Source organism: Solenopsis invicta, chromosome 7, assembly GCF_016802725.1.
Source record: "Solenopsis invicta isolate M01_SB chromosome 7, UNIL_Sinv_3.0, whole genome shotgun sequence".
Classification (NCBI taxonomy): domain Eukaryota; kingdom Metazoa; phylum Arthropoda; class Insecta; order Hymenoptera; family Formicidae; genus Solenopsis; species Solenopsis invicta.
In genome coordinates this window covers 5,032,357-5,056,321 of record NC_052670.1, presented here as the reverse complement: position 1 = coordinate 5,056,321, position 23,965 = coordinate 5,032,357, and the positions used below count along the sequence as shown (strand labels likewise).

General features: G+C 41.5%; 1 protein-coding gene across 5 annotated transcripts in view; it reads right to left on the bottom strand.

Annotated features, from left to right (window-relative positions):
• Nucleotides 1-23,965, bottom strand: part of LOC105194426 (ecdysone-induced protein 74EF) — a 194,999-nt gene that overhangs the window by 40,626 nt on the left and 130,408 nt on the right. The window contains exon 1 of one of the 5 annotated variants that reach the window (XM_039451550.1): nt 18,820-20,405. The exons of the other annotated variants lie outside the window; for them this stretch is intronic. Within the exon in view, the coding sequence (XP_039307484.1) occupies nt 18,820-19,153 (334 nt within the window). The 5' untranslated portion in view covers nt 19,154-20,405. Of the gene's footprint in view, nt 1-18,819; nt 20,406-23,965 lie in introns of those variants that run through there. 5 annotated transcript variants of the gene reach the window in all.

The window sequence follows — 23,965 nt, the reverse complement described above, 5'->3', positions numbered from 1 at the left end:
TGTAACTTTATCTTTTTATGCCAAGAGTAGACAACGTTACCCGTTAAAACAAATCAGGTTTGTGAGGTAAGAATTTTCACAACTTTTGAAAATATTCGAGTAATGATATAATGAATCGGAGAGATCGCTTGGAGACCAATAGAATCGTGTAAAAGCCAATGCTTAATGCGCCGCGATAGTACAGTAGATTACAGGTCGGCATTTCCATGAATAATTTTCGCCTCCGCTAGAAATTGCGTATCTCCGTGGCTTCACAAGAGGAGTCGCAATATCGTAATAACCACGGATGCTCACCGTGGAAACACGGAATGCAACATCCTCACGTAGACCCCCTTTCAATTGTCGCTATACAGTATTCGCAATGAAGAAAATAAACGTTTTATCGTGTAATTATTAAAAAGTCATGACTGTCAATCTTATCACTGAAACGTTGTGCTGTCGTTAGTTCAATTACTGTAATTTTAGATAAGACGAAAGTTTCAGATAAGACAAAAATGTAATATTGCATTAAAACCATAGCGCCTTTTGCACGCATGAAAATCAAGCGCGTATACGAACATGACTGCGGCGCGAATCGATTATTGACGTCACAGCGGGACATTGATTCGTGAATCGACTCAGTAATTACACGATCGTGCAGATCGAAAAATTATGGTTAAATTTAATGACGCGTGTGCCAAGCGTCAAATTAATCAGGATTCCTCGATGTAAACTTATTTACTTATTCAATTACATCACGATCCGCTTAATAATCCCATCTTTTTTTCAATAAAATTGACGCAAAGATTGATACTAAACGCGAATCGCATTCTCTTCAATCTAAGAGTGTACTCGTAATATTTATTTTTAGAGATCCGCCGCGGACAAGGAGAAGAACACCCGTCTTCCAAACACTTCAAGGTTCCCGGAAGTAAACGACATTGTTCGGCATTGTTCAAAACTACCGTCACTACTCCCGCGCGCATTTGCAGGCGCATCCAGACCTGATGCGCACTCCAGGAATGTCTTCCGCATTTTTATCACGCACTTAATCCACCGTAAAGATTTAATTGACTTCTAAGATTTTTTTTTTTTTTTTAAGATACTAATGTATATCTTTATTTATATTTTTAACGATTGTGTACATTCATTACTAGTCGTAGTTTATTCCAAAATATTCGCCTATCGTTGAATCAAAAGTAATCATTATTTATCTTTAACATTTTTAATCGTCGTGTTTCTTAAAATTAGAAATATCATTTTTATCGATAAATGTGGCAAAATGCCGCTCTTTTCCTTTAATCTTTAATATCTCGACGGACTGACTGAATGAGATAAATCGAAGTGTTTGCGACGCTATTGGCAATTGCGAGCGGGAGATAAATCTCGCTCGGCCACCGGAAACTTGCAAGGGTGATGCCGACCTTGCTTAGCCTTGACTCATCGTCGAATGCCGCGAACGCAGGATGGGTGTCTAGTCGCATCGATCGCGCGCGTTTCGAGTCGCCAATTCGAGTTTTCACGGCGTTTTCACCTTCTGCGCGACGCTTCCTGCCCGTTTCTCCCGTACTTAACAGAAGCCGACTTCCGGTGTATCGACATGTCGGCAAGGTTTCACCGTAATCACCATTACCATGTCCTGGTTTTCATAGTTTCTAAAAGGCCGAGGCTCGTTTCGCTCGCCCGCGGAGTATCATTCTGACCCGATCGTTAAAATTATATGCACCACGCGCAACTTTAATCACCGTAATGAGATTATGAAAATTAAGCATAAAATTATCATTAAAGCGAGAGAAGAAAGTGCCCTCTTCGAAAAAATCTAACACGCACATCGATTCACGTGCGATATGAATTTTAAATGTACATCTATCAAAATATAATTAGTTATTTGTATTTAATAAAATTAATTGCTTATATATTATTTTACACAAATATTTATGATAAAACGTATACGATTATTATTATTATTATTATTATTATTGAAGGGTCATAAAATATTATTTTGCCAACATTCTTTAAAAAATTACAAAACGCACCTTCCAGGTATAAACATAGATTTAATATGTTGAAAAGTACGCAGTGTTTTATGACGAAGAACGAAGTTCAAAATACACTAATTACCAATTTCTTCACATCGACAAAATTTTTTTAAAGGGGTCAAAGTAACAAAACGGGTTTACATCGAGTTCGCAGACGCGTCCGCGTGTATATGTTTCTCTCGTGTGTGCATGCGCACGTGCACACGCGCGCGAGCCGTACGTAAGGTCAGCGTTTGGCCGGGCCACGCAACTTTCTCGCGCACGCACACGCATACGCATATACGCGCGTCCCGGTGCGGCGTGGCCGGCATTGCGTAACGGTAACGACTCTCTCTTTCTATGTGACATCACGTGCGCGTCCGACACGCGGCAGAAGCGACGGCTCTTTTACATGTGAGAGGCACGTAGGTGCGTATGAACGTATGTAACCTACACATGCTACCGAGGACACACGTTTACATTGCGCCGTGACGAAAAAGGAGGTGAGCCACGTTATCTCGCGCGTCTCGGGGACGTTGAAATCCGGATTCGCCGGTCTTTCGCCATCGGCAATCACGCAAAAAGGTCCGAAGACAGCCCCGGGGTATTATGATCGATCTCCCTCGGGCGACACGCGATCATCGATCGACTGCCGACGGAAAACACAATGTGTTTTGGCTCGCAATTCAATTGATTCCGTAGATGGATAGTAATGTCCAAAAAATTAACAATTGTATGTACGATATTAGAAGCTACATACAGTAAAACAACCTGGAAATATCGCTAATAACGTCGATTCTTTGCCGGAAGCAACTACCTTCAGTATTAACAGAGCGTAACCATTATGGTTTCGCAGTGCGTGTGGAGCGCATACAATGATACGTTTGAAACGCGGCAGGTGCTCACACTCGTGCTCGCCTGACACTCGTGCTCGCCTGTAGCGAAACGTTTTCCTTCGGAAAACAAATGAAAGATACGCTTAACATAAAAATCATAATTTCTGTTTTACACAGAATCGCAGAGAAAGCCGATTTATCCTTTCTTTCTTCTATAAAGCGTAAAAAAATCCGCATTATTAGCTTCTGTGTCTTGTCTCATTTCATCACTTCTTTCTTAAAAAAATTTAATATAAAAATGTTGTGTTAAATCTTACTTCTCGAGAAATATAACGCTAATTCAAAACTGTGTAATGAAACATTTTCAGTACTCACAAAATCAATACAACTCGTTGAGAATCGCTGCGCATATTTATTTGCATTAAATGTTGTTTTGCATTGTTAACTTCGTTTTTATGATTTTTTTAAATTTCCTGTTTGTTATCGGATTTCTGGAAATATATAATTAACGTAATAGATCTCTATTCATCTATCTTTTCTATTTGCTAATAAATGTATCGTTTCATTTAGCAATACTGTGAAAGGTTATTTCTCATCGATTATGCGTGCCGATTGAAGCGAGCATATAAATGCGTGTAGTGCAAACCGCGATTAAAGCTGGATCGATCATCTCGCATTTCCGCATGCTATCGTCGGTGCATTTAATCACACAATTATCGGGCGACGGCACATGTCATTACGTAATTTAGCGATCGTTTATCGCTTTGTATATTGATGAAGTAACTTCTTCGTATTCGCAAGATTCGCTTAATCCTTTCCGTGCAAAGTCAAATGACTCATTCAACAGGAGTTAAGACTAATCCCATGTTTCAAGAAACAAATTGACTTTGAAAGTACTTAATCAAAGTGCAAAATCTAGCTTCTTCATACGTCATAACTTTTGTACAAATTATTAAAGAGAAGAATTTTAGAGTGAAAAATATCGAGGTTCTCTCTCTCTCTCAAATTTAATGCGATTAATATGTAAACTCATTGTTTTTCTGCCCCAATTTAACCCCAAATTAATTAATTTATTCATTTATTTATTTCTTTTTTACTTTTATTCAAAGATCCTAAAACAGTTAATACATGATTTATATATGTTGTACATTTATCGAGAATAAAACAACGTGACACAGGTTACAAAGTGTACAGGTTACAAAGTTGAAAGAATGCAAATCAATCGCATGACTTCTGCGAAGTTGTTTCGATAAACGTATACAAGAAAAATACGTAAATATGGTAAATGATATTATAATGGCCGGAAAGAAGCGCGATTATTATGACGACGAGCAAGAACAAAAGTGAGCCATTCCATCGTGACGGCGTGCGATCGATATCGACGAATACAATCCGACACTAATCGAGGTCGTTAAAGCATTATAAGCGTGTTGATTTACAGACGGTGTCAATTTGATGTTTACCAGAATTCTGTGAGAGTTGGAAACAGTCGTTGCATTCAATTAAAAAAAAAAAAGAGACAGATAAAAGTGTCGAGTAATGCAACAAATATTTCAAGAATATTATTAGAAAACAACAATGAAATAAAATAAAACGAACAAAAAACTTACACACTGCGATTATACCGCTTAATATTCTTTGATTTGATCACACGTTCAAATCATAATTATTTTTTATAACTTTTATTACATATATGTAAAAATTTGCGCTTCTTTATTTCCAATTTATTTCTAATTTTATATAATTTATGATGTAAATATGTACTTCTTTTGAGCATACGGTTAAATATTTTTCCCTTAATTAATCTTGAAATGCAACTAATTAATATAGAATCAGAGAAAGAAAGTTTTGGAAGGAACGGGGAATAAATAGTCGCACACAATAGCAGCAGTGATTACCGAATGACGACATTTCAATGCATCGAAACAATAGCGAATTGGCCGATCGATAAGTCCGACACTAATTAACGACATTAATTCGTCTGACATGCTGGCACAATTCGTCGACGTGAAGGAGCCATTATAGTGGCGCTTGCTAGCGTCTCTCACATTAACGGATTGCCAAAGCCGGAAGTTTCGATAGCGGAAACGGCAAGCCGCTGCTCGTGGCTGTGTGTGAGCGACCCACTTCGTCCACCTCCGACGAAACCGAGAGTGCCCCGCGAACGTGCGTGCGTATGTACATTTTACGTGTATGTGTGTGATTGCACACAGTGTCGTGTAAATAAGCGTTTCGCGCGAAAGAAGCGTGGTTATCGCACACGAAGAGCTATCGGGTTGTACCGGCACTCTTCTCTCTCCTTCTCCCTATAATTTTTACCCTTGCTTCACACGTTTGTATACATAGTCTGCTGAGTACATTTAAATTTTCAATTAACTTCCTCGCATCGCGTTTAATTCATCTCCTTGTAATTAATTCATTTTTCGTTATCTTCAGTAACGTCCAATTTATTTTGTTCCGCGTCACGCCTCTCCCGTTGCATGTTTGTTTGAGAGAAGTAGAGAGACACGTGTATTACATTTAAATTTATTTAAGAATTTCTTTGTTTGAGAGCGATGCATTGTTATCGATACGTGGAAACATTTATCAAATAAAATTAATTAGCAATTTAAAAAATTGCAAATTCTCGAAACAAAATTCGCTATACCTTGACGTTTCCGCATTCGTTACGGATCATAAAAATGACACTTTGAAAGATCCGGAAGAAAGATTTCCTAATGGTCGAACCACAATTTATTTTCGAATTGCTACCATTTCTACCATATTACTTTCTCCCGTCTGGTCAAAGAGGAAATGACCGGCAATGACCTATTTTCGTGAATAGCTGTTCTCGCCAAGGAGTGAGAGCATCTCCATTGTCCCGACGAACTGTCTACATATGAAACGCATGTATTCGAACAAAGTGCATACGCCCATTTCCTTCGGCGGGTGAAAGAAGAATCTACCGTATACAGACAGGGGCAGAGATAATAAATAGAAGACACAATAAATGCTCTTCCGTAACAGCGATGGGAAAACGATACAAAAAGTATGCAAAGTGAAACCAGAAGTAAAATATAGGCGCTTTTAAACTTCTCAACCTAACTTTCACGTATCGCGTTTTCCTTTGTAACAAATTCAAACTTGTTTGAAATTTAATCCCAAATATCGATAAAAATAAACTCCGTTTACATAAAAGAAAATATTTGAAACAATTAACGGGAAAATATAACTTTTGCATACTCGACTTTATAATATTAAAAATAATAGCTCACACTTTTTCTTCGAACAAACGTTTTAAATTTGAAACAAAGATGCCGCCAGCCCGTGATGTATCTTCTAGGACTGACACCGTTGAACACATCAGAAATTCAAGAAGAACATTTCCCAACCATTTCAATCAAACCCATGTTACCGCAACGTGTCTTGCGTAGAGGAAATGAAAGGATCGAAGAAGAATGCGAGGGTGAAGGGATAGGGCCAAGCGGCGAAAGCAAGGGAAAGGACGAGAGGGAAGATCTCGCAGTAGGCACACATTTTAAAAGGATTCATGACGGTCGGATGAATTCTTTCTCACGGGGGTGGGCAACCCTTCCCCTCTCATTAGGGCGTAAAATCGGGGTCCTGCGCGTCGAGAAGTACCGTTAAACAGGCACGTTGGATTGCAAGAAACTGGGTTATCCATTCCTGCGGGATCGTGATGCTTCACTCTAACGGAACTCTACCGATTGGTAAAATTCCGATGAGCAGGTAAAAAAAAAAAACGAGATGGGCACGTAGTTACAATCCTTGAATCTTACCTCATTCTCCGTCTGCTTTCTTTATGTCCAACAAAACTATCTGCCTTTTTTTTCTTTTTCTTTTCCGTTAAAAAAAAGTAACAATTTCTGACTTTACTTTTTTAGAAAGCATAGTTTTTAGAGAGCATTTCTCAACACAAAACCCTTTCAACCCGTAACACTTGATAATTGAAAAGTAAAGATGATAAATTGCAGTTGTATGTATTCAGCAATTAAAAGCACATTAAAATTTTATCGCGATTCTTTTTTCCGAAGACAAAACAGCAAAAGACTTGATGTCTTATAGCATATTTATACTAACATAAAAATTATTTTTCATTAAATGTAAATAAATGGAATATCCCAATTAATATCATATCTAATGTACATAATTCTCATCTAACATATCAAATCTGCGTTAATTTGTTCTCCTCAAAGATGATTAAAGAAAGATATTTCTGTAATCTTCCACGTTAATGATTGAAGAATGAACTATTAAAAAAATATATATGTAGACATATTCCCGCCCATTTTCGAACTAACTAAATTCACGCAATTAGTATATCAAATATATGTACATATATTCACAATACTGCAAAGCAGAATAATTTTAATGAAAAATAATCGTGTTGCTTATGCAAGACAAAATGATATCTGTTGAAAAGGGTTAAATGTTACGTGCAATCGCCAATTATCGTCGTTTCTTGCGTTTTCTCTTCCTGCGAGAAGTCGTTACTCTCTCAGGCGCAAAAGAAATTTATCTCCGTCCGCCGGAGAATTTCGATTGATCGGCAAGCTTAATTAACTGACAATGAGCTAAAGACAAGGGAGTCGCGAAGATTCAGTTGTTCCTCGCCAGACTCATTACGTAAAATAACAGCGTAGGAATCTAATTTCTCAATTGCGCAATCTCGGCCGTGTGCGTTGCTCCGGTATTCGGTGAACTTTCTTTTTCCTCCGCGTCTCCCTTCTCCTGTCTGATCGTGCTCCTCCTCTACTTTCGGGCGTTCCGCGTTTCCCCGATCGGTTTTGAACCGTCCATTAGAGAACAAGAATTGCGACAATTCGTCATAAAGGTCACTGGCCAGTTCACAAATTACCGGTTCGTTAATTCGCGCGCAAACGAGGATTGCCGGAGGAACGGTGGAGCAGAGGAGGGATGCAGAAGGGTGTCAAGGACGGGCAACGCCGAGAACGACGACCACGACGACAATCATGGCAATCACTACAACGACGATGATGATGACGCTGCGTCGTTCTTTAGGTGAACACGGGAGAGCTCGAATACTGTTGTCGCTTCCATTGGAAAATAGTACTCTCATTGCTGTCGCGCTCGACAACCATGCTGCATTGTGCAACGCGATCCGCGCGTAACGACCGCCCAGTATAAAACATACGTATTACATAATGTTAATGGTGCCGCGACACCGTCATCGGCCTCCGCGCGATGATATAATAACGCGGGCACGAGCTCGTCGCGGTATCATCGGCCGGTTAGATTTTTTCTTTTTCGCTCATCAAGCTACATCCATCGTGCGCGCGTGCGAATACGGAATGAGCGGGTCAGTCGTGACGTAGGGAGCAATTATGACATGAGAGTGGGCCATGGTTAAACGCAATATTTTTCCGTGATAAAAATAATAGTCGCAGAAACGTTTATGGAATAGTGACCGAGTTAAATCTACGTGTCAATTTTCGTAAGCGCAGATAACGTTGCTCTTCGAAATGTTCTCATTTATAGTTTTACTATTATTATAGATATCGAGGACTTTGACAAAATCAATCGTAAAAGCTTACAGAAATCTCTCTAAATTCGAAACGCTTATTATCCATTTATTTCTTCAAGCACTGAAACTGCATGACGAAAGCACATATTGTCACAAGAGGACGATATTAACGTAGCATTTATGTCATAATTATATTATTTAACAACGCCTTCATAATTAATATACGTTTTTATTCTTCCTGTCTCTCTTTTTATGACGCGACCAAAAATTCCCCAGTTATATTGGGTTGCAACGTGTGCAGCGGGATCAGAATGCATCCTTTACACCCCCTTCGTCATTCCCTTCCCCCCTCCGTCGGATCCCCCAGAAATCGAACAAAAAGCGCGAGCCCAATTACACGGCTTGCCCCGCTTGCCCGTCACGCACCTCTCCGAGAGAGAAAGAGAGAGAGAGAGAGAGAGAGAGAGAGAGAGGGGGGGGAAAGAAGAGGAGAAGGAGGACTACACCCTACGCCTCGTTGCTATAATAGTCTAGGCGGCTCTAGCGTAGGCTCGCCTAGCCCACAACACGTTCTACTATGTAGGTCAGGGCTGGTGCATTCAGCGACGCGCGCTGCTCTTCCTCTATGCACCGTTCGCGTACCTACGACACACACGGCTCTCGTCTCTCCGGCTCCGTCTAACGGGTGTCGAAAGAATCCATTGTCGTCATCGAGCGAATCTTTGCCGGTCGTTTTGTCGAAACTTTCAACGTCGATCCGCAATTCATAAAACAACGTTAATTCCAGTGAAAGACTGCGGACTTGGACAAATATGGAATGAACGGTAATCTCATTGTAGCGAGGCCTTTCGGTGCGCTGTTAATACTCGCTAATTTTCATACAAGCTTTCTCTCGAGTAATTGCCCTCGTGCGTTATTTTGCGGGACTGCGCGCGTTGCATTCAATCTACTGTGAGTTACAAACGAAAGTTTGCAACTCGCAATATTTGAATAGAGAATTGGGGGAGCACAAATTTATAAATTTACGATTTGACATGCCGAGTTTGAAGAAGAAATGAAAGCGTCGTGATACGAAAATTTGTATCACAAAATTTTTAACCTGTATTGTAATTATTAAAAAATCTCCCCGCGATAAATTGGCGGTTGCGAAAAATATGACAGCTTGGTGAAAAATGGATTTTTCATGCAACACAAAACTCTTGTTAGCGAGGAAAATTTTCAACATTGTGTTTTCCGTCGATTCATTGGCACGTGAAATCTTATTTTGCAAAACGCTCGCAATATCGCAACGAGTATGCGTCCAATGAATTGCCACTTGTAATTTTCCAGCGCTGATTCGCCAAAAAAAAATCCTTTCGTTACAAATTTGCGCCCGCGGCGCGTATCGGAACAGTTGGAAAAACAAAAGCACGAATTCGTGCAACTTGTTCGGAATCTGCTGGTTTCGTTCGTTTTGTTACAACGCATTATTACTCTCCTATCGATCAGTCGACATATAAAATTTGATGCGCGCTGGAAATTAATTGTGCGTCCGTCGGCTGATTATTTTCCACTCGTGATTGCAGCCACTAGTTGGTAATTAATGCGCCGTTTGTGGGAGATATCGATCGCTCTACAGGGTGTCCCTTTCACGTGCAGATAGTGCCGATAGGGACTATTAATTAGTTGCTTCGCATACTCGGCGAGTACGATTGATCTACGGGGTGTCTGATTGTTCGAGAACGATCCGCAAACGCACGGTCGATACGAGAAAGATGTCCGACGGGCTCGGAATATCGTCGATCGATTCGTGCGATCGTCGAACGTTCACCTCGCGATTTGAATGACCGATGGAACAGGATATTGCGTCTCGATAAGAAATGCAAAGATATATTCTTGCCTTTTTTTATCGCTTTTATCGCTACGCCACGTCACGATAATGCATCGTGCGTGATGCAAATCGCGCATATTCTATATCAAAGTGGACTAGTCATAAATAAAACTTGTGCGGAGAGTACATTTATCCCGGGCATCCGTTTCAATTCCATTCTTTTGACTTGAAACTTTAGACAAGGTCAAATACACTCTGTATACAGCGACGCTGTGAGATTTACGATACGAGTTTTCCTCAGGAGCGATTAACTCTTCCGCGGACTATCCTGCTTTTCTACTGTTTAGACTACCTAAATCACTGGTAAACAGTTATATTTTTCAAAGGATTTTTGGGTTCTAAAAAAATCCGGAACAGTTCCGGTACAGTCTTTTAGCCAGTTAAAAATACAATTTTACAGTTATACCAAAACGTTTTCTATTTTTTTTTGTTTTTTTGTACACATCTGAAGCAGAATCGAGAAAATGGGAAAAATTGTCTGGTCAATGTGAGTTTACGGAGGATTAAGAAGAGTAATGCTCAAACATAACTTACAAATGCAATAAATGTATATATGATATGTTCTTGGACAAGGGATTATATTCTCGAAGAAATTAAATTTGAGACCTCGACCTTTCACGTAACGATTCAATTTGGAGGAATATTAAAGCGAATTAATGAAAAGTAAGGCGCCGGCGCGAGATATGCAGCTGCTCGAAACACTCGGTTTACATGTACACACGGCATATTCCGAATATCCCACGTTCCTAAAACGTTTTTACGGCTTCCTCTGCGCGAGTATCGAATTTCAATGATTCGAGAGGCGTAAAGAGAGTTCCACTCCGTCGAAACGTAGGCGCACGTCTCAGTTCACGAGGTACAAACATAAAGTTTACGTTTCTACATTCCCCTTGTTTCTTTCAGAGGGTTTGGAGAGGAAGGGTAGAAACCGAAATGCTGCGAGTTCCAACCTTAGCCGTAAATTCTCCAACGCTGAACTGTTACTCTTAATCCTTAAATGCGTGAATTTATTTCCGTGTTTGATTTAAAGCCGTCTCAAACTCTAAGCAAGATTCATAGGCAGAGAGAGAAAAAAAAAAGAAAATTTAGTTGTTCTCGGATTATATTATCATATACAAGATCACATTTAGCACGTACATCGGGGAGAGTTATTAAAATTTTAGAGAATTAATTTTTTTTTTAATACTTTACAAGAGTGTAACTTTAAGACTACGTCTACGACGCGTTTCCTCTAATCGAGCAAAATTCAGTCTCGAGAGACGCGAAATCGTGTCATCGCTCATTTTCTTTTCTCTTCAGAGGAACCACATCGCGTTTTCATGGCTGGCAGCGCGTGCCAAGATCGCGACACGGCCTCATAAGCGGGACACCCGGTAGACGAAGGTAAGCGTCGCCGTGCCAACGTTCCAATAACCACCCGAGAGCGCAAGGACAGTCTACCCCAGTTTTCCTATTGCGACCGCCTACAGCACGTCGTCCTTCAGCCCCTCCGCGCCCTGCTACCGCGCGCGCTCGTCACCCTGCCACCCTCTCTGTCCCCCTCCATCTCGACACCCGCCGCTCCTATTCTCGTGGACACACTCTCTTCCGGGCCGATCGGCGTGGAAAATGCCGCGGGAAATCGATCCCGGCCGGACGAAGCGGAAATTCGTGAGGCGTGAGACCGGGGTAAAAGGGTGGACCGAGAAAAGAGCGAGCGAGGGTGATCATCGTCCCCCTACTTGGTCAAAGACGCAGGAAGAGAAGTTCTTGGTTTCAAGGAGGAGAGAAAAAGAGGCGTCGAAGCGGTCGGTCGACATTGCCTTTCCCTTGGAGATTATAAAAAAGGAATCTTCGCGGAGGCTGCAAAGACGACGGGTCGGTGGCGCAGGTTAGCGAAGAGGAGTAAGAAGGGAGGTAGAAACAGAGGCGGGAGTTGGACTACGTAGCGAGAAGAAGCAGCCGCGGAGAATCACGGGAACTGACGAGCTCTTTTTTTTTCGGTGAGAGAAGAGGAAAGAGATGACGCCCGGAATAAAAAATAAAAGAGAAAGTTCGGAGAGGGTAAGCTCCTCCCCTCCTCCTCCTCCTCCTTCTCCACCTCTTCGCCGCGACCGAGGGCGGCGCGAGGGAAATTAAGCGTGCGAAGAGCAACCGCGGGAGGGTCCGGATGTAGGTCAGTTTCGCGAACGCATTCGGGGATAATTTTAAATCGGTCGCGCGCACCTGAGACCAGCGCGCGGTGCCCCCGATATTGACACCCTCTTGACCGCGTCCCTCGCTCTCGTGACTCGAGAGCTTTATATTATTTCTTATAAAGATCGTGTGACAGTTTTAAGCTGTTTAGCTACCGCTAAAGCTCTGACGTAAATAAACGTCGATGGGTAATCGAAAATAAATATGAGAGTTTCAATTAAAAGACAGATAAAATAGTATATATCCGACGTTGCAATTTCGCGAATAAAGTTTCCCAATACACATATGCACCGGCAATTATAAATTCTCGACTTTCAATTTTCAACTTTCCACATTCGCCTCTTTGCAGCTCTTCGTTTTACGCTGCCAACTTTCATCTCGCAAGTCACAACCATTGACTTTCAAATCTCGATCTCGTTGTTCGTATCTCATGTTATCATTAGCACAATCTAGAAACGAACGTATCTCAAAGAAGCATCTTGGATAACTCTTTTGTATTTAATTATTTATTATGACTAAAATGTTTAATAATATACGTATAATATACGTTTTTTTCTTAAGTATACATTAATAAATAACAAATTTCTCGAGATATAATTTGTCGTACGTCTAGTTAAACCAGTATCAAGTTAGTAACTCTAGGAAGCAAATTTAATACCGGCGAGAGTAACGTTATTCCACGGCACGGATGAAGGAAAGTCTCGCAATGCTGAATATAGGACACACTTGTCCTTTCTAGAAACGGCGCGGCGCGGCGGCGGAACGACGACGACGCGTCGCTTTTGTAGAGGCAGTGATACTCTAATCGCACCGAAACTGACAGTCGATTCACCGAAGGAGAGAAATCGCGTATTCTCCTCGGCGACGCGGCGCGGTATACCGGCGTGGTATCGTCTGGAATTCGTAGAGCGGACGAAAAGGAGAGGGAAAGAGCGAGCCGCGGTGTACGCAGAAGGGTGCGCATAGACAGGAAGCGAGTCCTTCCTTCCTTAGCGGGCCAATATCCTGAATCACAATGAGCTCGCGCGCTTCCTCGAACCATTAGCTATTTAAATACAAGCGCCGACGGCTATTCCGTCTTCGCCGCCGGCGCGCGACGACGACCGGCGCGGATGTTCGCTTAACAATCATATACCCGATATGGCCGCAACGAGTATAATAGCATTGGAGCATTATGTTTGGGCAACTACATTCTATGAACGAGTATTATGGTAGCATCAATTTTACTGTATTAAGTAAATGATATTCATGTATCATCTGCAATATTATACAATGTAATCATCTTCAATACAAACTGTCTGGAATAAATCTGATCGCGGTACATTAGTGGAAGATGGATTCAAGAAGCAAAAAATCTCGATTGTTGGAAAGGCTAATAAAAAATTAATGAAAAGAAGAGAGAGAGAGAGAGACAATATCCCCATCACGTTTTACGAAATGAGGCGACAAACGAACGGCGTCTATCATCAGAACATTCTCGAGACTGTATCAGGTTAACGACATCATCCGGCGATCTTCAGGGCGTGTCCGAACTCGTTTTCTTTTTTTTTCCTGCCATGAACTGCTAAGAGAAAAAGGGGATGAGGGAGAGAGAGATAGAGCTAAACCCCGTGCAGTCGCTGATTAACCCTACGGTCGACAGACGCTGCTTTTCCCCCGGGAGGCGATCGAAGCGTCTTCATTTCCTGATTAACTCGCCGAGCCGCTCGCAGCTTGTACGTTCCGAGAGAGGAGCGCAGCCGGAAGTAATCCGTCTTTCTCTCCGCGCACTCTCGTGACCGAGAAGAAGAGAGAAAAGAGATACGCGAGAGAAAGAGACGCACAAGAAGAAGAGAAAGAGAGAGAGAGAAGGGGAGAAGAATGGCTGACTCGAATTCGCTTCAAGTGATTTAAAGATTGGAATTATCTTTTCCTCCTGTTCCCCAGCCCTTCCACTTTTCTCTCTTCCTCGTTTGCCACTATGTCGCGTCTCATCCTCCTCCATCTTCTATCGAATTCTTTGTGTCGCGGAGAAACTATATTATTCACGATTCCAATCACATATCTTATGGAATAACAATCGACTCTGCGGCTATGCATGCCAGATCCTCGATAGCATTCGCTCATAAAAATATAAACAAGGATAACCAATAGGGAATAATCTTTAGAGAATCTTGATTTGCAATTAACATCCGTAAAATAAGCTGCATTATTAAAAGTAGTGGCAAGTATAAATTATCGTGTCTTTATGCTGAGAAAAATTTAAACATTTACTCCAACAAAAAGTTTCTAATGAAAATTTTTCAAATTGATACAATTCTTAATGCAATTTTTCGCAATTATATTACTGTTATGTACCATCGATCGCAACACTGTTTTAAACCTATGGATATATTATTAATTATAATATTACGTATTTAAAAAAATTTATGACAGTTACGTTAATTGGACATATTTTTGAACAACTTTTACAGTTTTAGACTTAGAATTTTGTTGTCATTGCATCGAAAAAGATGACGTTACTCCAAAACCGATAAATCGGCTTCCGGTCCGGAAGGATATAAATATTTTCTTTGTGTTTGAGCTTTATATTATTATATATTTTTAAAATAACTATTTTACAGTATTTGCAAAAAAAAATTTATAAAAGACAGTTATAAAAACTTCATTATATCGAAATTTACTTAAATCGTCAAAAGCTGATATATCGGCTTCCGCTTTTCTAAAGGTTAACATAACTTTTTCAGAATGACTTAAACTTATTTATAAAACAGAAACTTTAAAATTTAAAAATAATAAACAGACTTGAACTAATAAACGATACACAATAAACGCCCGAAATCGAAGATGTCGCGTCACTCTTATTATGCCGAATACTTTCGTAACTCGTACCGGACGGCAATCCGTAATTTCACTTTATCTGATTACGTGGCCGACTTATCGCTCGAGTACCCCGCGTCGGAGCGCGATAAAATAATTTCTGTCATCCTTCCCCGTACACTTTCTTTCTCTACGCGTTGGCACACTTCTCGCTCGCGCGATAACAATTTTATCTGATAATACATTTCGGCGTTATGGCGAATCGAGGGACGCTTGTTGAACGGGATTCATTAATCGAAGCAGGAAGTACGCGATGACTTTCGCGGAAACTACCGAGACGACCTCGACTGGCGTGCGATTAATTTGCTCCTGCATTCTCTGTGGAGGTCAAAATTACAGAGAACGTTGAATATATGATTATCCAATTAGACGATTTCAAAAATGCGCTCCCTGCGAGCTTTATTCTTTTTCCTTCCCTTTGTTATGCATTTTTGTTGTTTGAGAGCACGGTAACGTGATACAAAATCAGGCAAAAATCAACAAAATTATCATTAATGTTATGTCAATATCTCTAACAAAATAAACATATTAATATTTAAATTAACATAAACTGATACATATAAGTATATATATATGTATACAGACAATCAATCTGCGATTTATTTCGTTCGACATAATCGCAATAATAATATCAAAGAATATTTTCAAAAACATTATCACGAACGAGACGAGATTATAGAAATACAATTTTGTGATAGTAATCAAATATTCAAGCGATTGTTAGAATGACACAAAGGGCAGATTTTTTAACCTTTGACAGAATAAAAAGCTGCTGTATAATAGCGCTAAAAAATATTCATTTTGAAGTACAATAAATTATAATAAATTTTACTCAAAGAAAAGCTGTACGAGTTATGAAATGGATTTCTCCACCCTTCAAAGGTTAAACCGGAAAGATAATAGAGAAACTGTATAGTAGCGTATAAAAATAATATTGATAAGAAAATATCTTCTAGATATAAACGCGTTAAATATATAATTGCTAAGTTCACATTAAATCGAGTTAACCGGTAACAATTGGTGTGTCAAATAGTATTCAAATAACTAAATAGCAACCTATTATTCTATAACCTTAACGATGTCGTTATGGTATCGTTACGCAAATTTTTTGTAATAGTTCCGCAACAATATCGCAGTATAAGGTTTTGAATCAACAAATTGTATTGTAAAAAATTAAAAAGCTGGGTACTTAGATTTATTGTTGTCAAACATTTCTTTATCTGACCTATTCTTTTGCTTTTTATTCGAAGGAGAAAGGTTAACAGAAAAAAATATTGTTTAGACAGCTTCGTAACACTTTTCTCAAGTATTTGAATCTACGAGCGGATTGGTTAAATTTCCGAAATGTCCTTTCGTGTCTGTCGTGTTTCTGTATGAGAAAAAAAAAATGAGAAGACAGGAAAGTGATCACTCAAAATTAACAATGAAAAAAAGAAACGGGGAAGAAAATCAATTGTTAAATAACGGTTCTTTCAGATTTTTTTTCGAGGAAAGGATTGAAAAGTTACACGAACGATATTTTCTCTATAAAATTTTTTCTCTGAATAGAAACTGAACAAATTGAGGTAGGAAACGACATATTTTATGACAATTTTAAGTAGACATTTTTTTCTTTTTAAATAGGTTCTTTTCCGGTAGGAATATATGCCATGATTTCTTTCATTTACTATTTATGCTTAATTATCGCCTTTGTAAAATACAAGTGACCGCGATCATTAGAGTGACAAACTACACTTTCTTCCGTCTACCACTTGCTACCTGATGGAAATATCTAACCTAGGATAGAAAGTAACTATCCTGCTGAGAGAAAAATGATGTCCGCCGCAGTTAAGGATATTCCAAGGGACATATGGTTAAAATGACGTAAATTTAACAATTGAAAAATAAAAAAGCTTTATCCTACTTTAAATCAAAAATGTCTAAGAAAAATTCTATGTATTATCAAATTAAACGGGATATAACGCCAATACAAGTTAACCGCAAGATCTTCGTGTATACCACAAAATATGTATTATCTTGACTTATTACAAAGCGTTTTGCACACGAAATCCTGTGGTTGGCTCATTTTGTCATTATATCCCGTTTAATTTGAATTAATTTGTTCGAATTTAGTTTTTCTTGCGATTTCTATGTATTACTTTTCGGAAAATGTTTATTTAAGCGAGATGAGAAAGGTATCACGAGAAATAAGACATGAGAAACAAGACATGATATGTAACATCAAAGGTACTTTTTAATCGTTAATATGTGTACGACAAAAATGTTTTTTTAGTCATCGAGTTTCCAGCATTAATGTATGAGCAGCGTTTCTTTCCTTTCCAATTTAACATTGTTGTGACGAGTCTAAAAGAAATATAACAAAATTCAAAAGCGTCGCAACAGATTAAGGTTTCATTTTTCTGAGATTGTTTACAAAGCTACATTCGCGATGGAATAATATCTGAAATGGAGTAATACATAAATCTCAAAGACAAACTCGAGTATGAGTCGAGATGAGTTGCATACGAATGATACGCGAGGCTTTAATTTCGTTGGGGTTGGGGCAGGTCATAAGGTATTATCTGACCAGGCGCAAGAGAATAAAAGAGAGAGAGGAAGAGGTCGGCCTCGCGGAGTGATAATGACGATTGCGGGGCCGATTACGCGAAACGGGTCGACAAATATCTCCATTCCGCCGCCGTCGCCGTCGTCGTCGTCGTTGCCGCCTCACGGAACGACCTTCGGCGGAGTGGCTTGCGTAATATTTTTATCGGCCGAAATTACGCACTGCGTGCACTCGACGTATGCGTGCGCACCTCGGATCATACGCGCTTGTATGAGCGCGGCGACCGAAAAGCCGCCAGTAAAGTACGAGCGACACAATCATTCTTTTCGCCGGTCAAACTCACACTATCGGAAATGCGAAAAGGAGGGAGAGAGAATGAGAGTGTTTCGTTGGGACATGCGACGCGCATTCAGTAAGCCAGATAACCGTCGAGCGAAAAGAGCTTCGCATTTCGTCTAATTCGAAATGAAGAAATAAAAAAATGTGCCATGCTAAGTTGCCATCATTAGCTACCTTATCGCGGAAATGACACATTGTAACAATCATGAGTTGCAAACGAGTCGCTCTTATATGATATAACATGAGAAAATTGTTTTCGTTAGATAGGTGTCGAAATAGGCAAATATTCCGTGTGGTTAATATGTAATGAAAGTGCCCCCTCTAAAAACGTTATTACGTGTAATTATAACGGTTTTAACTTTGAATTCAATTCGCCGAATAAACGGAAGTAGGTTTTATCAAATGTTTATCTTGCGGAAAACTAGAAGGAGGAAACCTAGAAAAATTTGTCGTAACATTAATATTTCCAAATTTTTAGAACTCCGAAAAAAAAAGCAATCTCTCTTCTCTTTTCCGTCTTCAGCCAAAGAGAACAAACGAACGATCTACATATTAGTCTGGGTCCTAAAATAACACACTTCTAACATCCAGACGAGTTCCCGCCTGTCGAGATACATGGAAAATTTCTCAAGGATGATAATAGCAAGGCACAGGATGAACGAAAAAATATTGGCGAAATGTACGAAATTGATTTAGGTGACAACTGGACTCACAGTATCGTCTCATGAGGTTCTTCTTGTAGGGTTTGGTGCCGGGCGGCCTGGACCGCGACCTCGGGCCGACGCCACCGCCGTCCTTTGTTTGTTGATTGTTATCGGAGCAGGAATCGTCGGAGTCCTCGGAGCAAGTCCGATCCTCCCGCTCCTGACTGTATTCGGACGCGGTGGCGAAGCATCCCCGCAGCCTGAGCGCGGCCGCCTCGTTGCCATAGTCGTCGACGGGCAGGTCCTTGCGCTCCCGCTGATCCGGCTCGTCCTTGATCTCCCTGGTGAGCTCCGCGTAGTCGCCGACGCGTACGCTCAGATCCAACGGTTGATCCTCGAGCATGGTTCTCCCCGGGCTCTCTCGCGGCGCGCGAAGAAGCCTTGTTCCCCTCTTTCTCTCTCTCTCTCTCTCCTCTCTCTTTCTCTCCTTCTCTCTTCTTTTCGGAATCCCTTCGGCGGCCGAGAGATCCTCCACCACCTACCTCCACCTTCGCACTACCAGGACACTTGATACAGCATCCCGCGCGCGATTTCTTTATCCTTTCTCGGTATCCCGAACGGTGCACTTCTCCTCCTGAGACGGATTTTACGACATTGCACTTGGCGGGGCACTTTTCCCCCCCGCCGGCGCGCACGACGGATGTCCTTCGGATACGAGAACCTCGAACCTCCTTCCTTCGAGGAGGCGTTTGTCCTCCCACTCCCGGAAAACGCGTTACACTTCCGCGGTTTGCGCGCTTATCGTTCGGATTATCTTTCTCGCGTCGCGCTCGACGGCGAGGCAGAAGGGGGGAGGAGAGCGGGGTGCCGGGGGAGCAGAGAACGAGGTAAACGGACGATACAGAAAAACGAGCGTGGAGACGAATATGAGATCTTATCGATTTAATATCTGACACGCTCCAAAAATGCCCCGCAGACGAGGCAGTCTGGGTGCCGAGTGTAACTCTTTTGAAAGAGGAAAAGTACGATCGCGCGAAGAAGACGCAGGAGGGATCCGCGAAATTCCGCGGTCTTTTCCGCAGAATGCCGAGAGGATGTGCACGTTCGCGTTCCCGGATGACTCAACCCGTCATTCGCTGTCAGAGCACTCTCACCTCTCTTTCTCTCACAGAACGTTCAAGCATGAGCCGACGGTGAGGGTGATGTCAGCTCGACGATCGACCGGCTGGAGGGAAAAAAAATGCTGCCGGGTTTCACGGTCGCGCGAAAGAGGAGATCGTTCACTCACGAGGAAGTTATAATTCTCACTACGAGATACCACACGCGCGGTATCACTCTCTCTCTCTCTCTCTGTCCCCAACGACCCCGTAGTAGCGGTAGTCGTCGTGGTCGTCGTCGTTGACGTATATCCGTTATCGTTGTCCTCCAAAAGGGGAGAAGATGACACGAAGAGGGAAAGAGATGCGGACGCGAGAGATCGACCTGTCGTGGAGCGTAACCGCGTTCTCCTGCACCGTGGCTACGGTCGCCGGTGGCACACTGACTGACTCGGAACCGGGGTAGCCCGCTAGTCCAGAGTCTCGTTCACTCTCCAGACTCTCACACTCCGACTCCACTCTACTGCCGGACTCGGCGCTCTCGCTCGCGCACGTCACTCGCGCCGCACCGCGCCGCGCCGCTTCGCGCTCGGCCTTTTTCGCCGCTCGGCTTCGGAGACGCTCGGTTCGTTCGTCCGCGACGCTCACCAAGAAGAAGCTCACCAGTCGGCGATGCGGCGCGACGGTGATCGCACGTATGTGCCGGCTCGGTCATACCATTACACGCGTTGCGCGGGATATGCGTGAATGCGTAGCCTACCGCAATGTCGGATCCCGTGACGCCCTCCGTGCACCAACGCCGGCGTCGGCGTCGGCGTCGGCGTCGGCGTCGGCGTCGGCGGCGCGTACACCGCGCAACGGCTCCGATCCCGCTTGCTCTTTCGGCCTCTAATAATAAATGCTTCTCTCTCTCTCTCTCTCTCTGTCTTTCTTTCTCCCCTTTTTCCTCCTTCACTCTCTCTCTCGCGCTCTTTCGCTTCTCTCCTATCGTCATCATCGCAAGGGAAAGCTATTTTTCCGTCTATTGGGATAGGACGCACAAACTCGACTGGGTGCTGACGCACTCGTGTGCCTCGCGTGACATTAACCTTCGATCGTCGACGTCGGGAAATACGAGTAGTTTTGGGTCTCAAAATAAGCTCGAATAAAACAAGTGAAGCAAATAACGGAGACGCTTATTATGTTGTATGAGATAAAACATCTGGCGCGTAAAATATTAGAATAATATAACGGAGAGATTGTAGTCATATTTATATTAATATCTATTGCAAATATAAATATGGCTTATGCGACACGTACAAATAACAAATACGGTGGATACATAAAAAAATATGTACGCGACAACATACGTTGCTTTCTATTGAATCAAACATCACTTTTGGTGTTTGGAAACTTTTTGTTTTTTTAATTAAAATATAATTTATTTATCACAAGGCATTATGCTTTTACAACGTTCTTCCAAATTTATTGCACTATCTATTCTACATTTATCTAAGCTGTTCAATAATGTGATAAAATATTGGAGGAATATAATTTATAATATAACGATCTAGAAATACAGTAATACAATTTATACTTAATCAATAATTAATTTTTAATGTTAATCAATATATTTTTTAAGCTAACAAAATTGTCAAAATTAGAAAAATATAGTCTAAATTTTCTGAAGAAAAGCCGACTTCAGACTCGTCGAAGACTCCTGCGATGGGCTCTGCGTGTATCTCTCGCGAGAAGTTTTACATAAAAAAAAAATAAAATAAAAAAAAACTCGCTGTCTCGCTGCATAACGTAAATATTCCAGAATCCGCGATCGAACGCGGTCTATTTTCGCGTAGACCATCCCCGTGAGTGCGCCAGAGGCGACAGCCGCGTCGCGTCGCAGGCAGAAAGTCCGCGGGCACGGTCCGGCTCTGTCGGCTCGCGCGAGCCCCTGACATTGTTTCCGCCTGTCGGCGGAGAGCGGGGCCCGGCGCAGGAAGAGGAGAGCACGGGAATGCGAGTGCGACTAGTGCGAGCGGTGCGCCCCGCGGTATGGGTGAACGTGCGTGGCGAGGTCGCCGGGAGAAGGAACTCTTCCAATCCGGCCGCTGTAGCCGCGGTAAACACAGGTGCTGCAAATGCGCCGCGTGCAACGGAGATATGCGAGTCGAATTTCGACGCGGTGACGTTTCGTAACGTCGCTGTCGCGCCGCGCCGGTCGGTTGGTCGATCGGTCGATCGGTCGATCGGACTCCCGTCCGTGTCACGGCGACTCACTTTCGTTCACCAAAAATAAAAAAAAAAAGAAAAAAAGCGGCTGAGCGTAGGCGCGAGACGCGTTGCAGAAAATAATCCTTTCCCCGTGCGGCAGCGATAGATCTAGTGTTCTATCGCGTGTAGAATAATAAAATGCGGTGATAACTCTCGAAACGAGTCGAGTTTCGTTCATATTCCATGCGATGTCAATAGGTTCTGGGAATACTTTTTGCGCGCAGCATTATTCATCCGTATTAGAAATGCATATTTTCTTTATGCATTTTCAAATTTACATTTGTCATAAGAAAGTCCTTCTTCGATGGAGATTTAATCGATAATCGTACACGTACGTCCCGAAGAGCGATACGCTGCACGTACGTACATACGTATATCAACGTAATATAATGTCGGTCGCGCGATTTCTCGCGGGGCAAACTTTTGCGCGATAGTACATAAATCACTCGGATTATCGGCAGCTGCTTATCGGTCGACCATCTCTCGCTCTTCAGCGACACCAAGGTCTCGTGTACTCACGTGCGTGTGCGTGTATGTATATACATGAACCCGGCGGCGGGCCTAGATCCAACGAGAGCGAAGAGGAGTGCGCGCGATGTCGCGATTGGTGTAGTTCGATAGATCGCGATAGACCGCGAATTATTGGCCTGACGGAGCGCGAGGCGATCCGCCGCCGGAGGCGCAGCCGGAGGACAATAAAGCCAGCGCCCGCTTCCCAGAACGCGTCGCGTCATTCTCAAAAGGATTTCCTTGACGGGAACGCTGCTCTTCGTCGCGCGACATTCAAACGAGTTTTCGTCACAGTCACATTCCAGTTCTTATGAAAAAAAAAGAAGATACGTGCACAAAGACGAATGAATGATATTAAAACTTAGACACCTGGACCTGAATATTAGAGAAATCGCATTCGGCAGCTGCTTAAATAAAGTTTACTTTTATTTCGTGCTAAAAGTGAGAAAAAAGACAATGATCCTCTCAGTTGTATCTTAAAGCTTAAACATTGTCTGGAAGCTTAATAACCAAAATAGAGAATCGATATAAACGTTTTAACAGATTCATATTTTAATTTTGCAAGTGAAGATAATCGATATATTTAGTTGTGCGAGCAATACGAAAGCCATAAATGCCATATATTTATACTTGTAGTTTATTCAAATATAGATAATTTGTTTTGCTTTCTAGATAACCTTTCAATATTATTTTAAGCTCGATTTCGTTTTACTAACATTACAATTCAATTTAGAATTTAAGGACAAAAATATTGTGCCCCCAAAGAAAGTATATCGATAAATAAGACTAAGCGTCCGTTGCAACAAAGAGTATTAGTAGAGTGATCATTTTTTCCAATAAAAATCCAGTTACGTATCTTGAAATAAATGCAAACAATTGAACATAGATTTTAAAATATTACTAAAGACGTTAAATTGTCAATATTAATTTAACGTTGGGATATGATCCAAAAAAAGTTTGCTAATACAATCGATTGAACTTTCTCATAGGAAATTTCCATTTTTATTTTAACTTAAACGATGAAAAATTGAAAAAAATTCTGATCGAGCAATATAATGCATAATCTAAATGGAAAACACGTGTCGATAATATAAAATGACTTCTTTTATATATAGTTATTTGCACATTGGTTCAAGATATGTATCACATTATATGCAACATTCAAAATGCATATTTTGTTTCTGTGAATATTTAATGCCCATTGACGTAAGAAATGATATAACGTTCAGTCTGAAATATCGTATTTCATCGAGAAGAAGAAAATCTGTTTAACGACGAAAAGAGAAAGAGAGAGAGAGAGAGAGAGAGAAAGAGAAAGAAGTGATATTTTCCGATATGCGTGTCGGCGATCGTGCCGT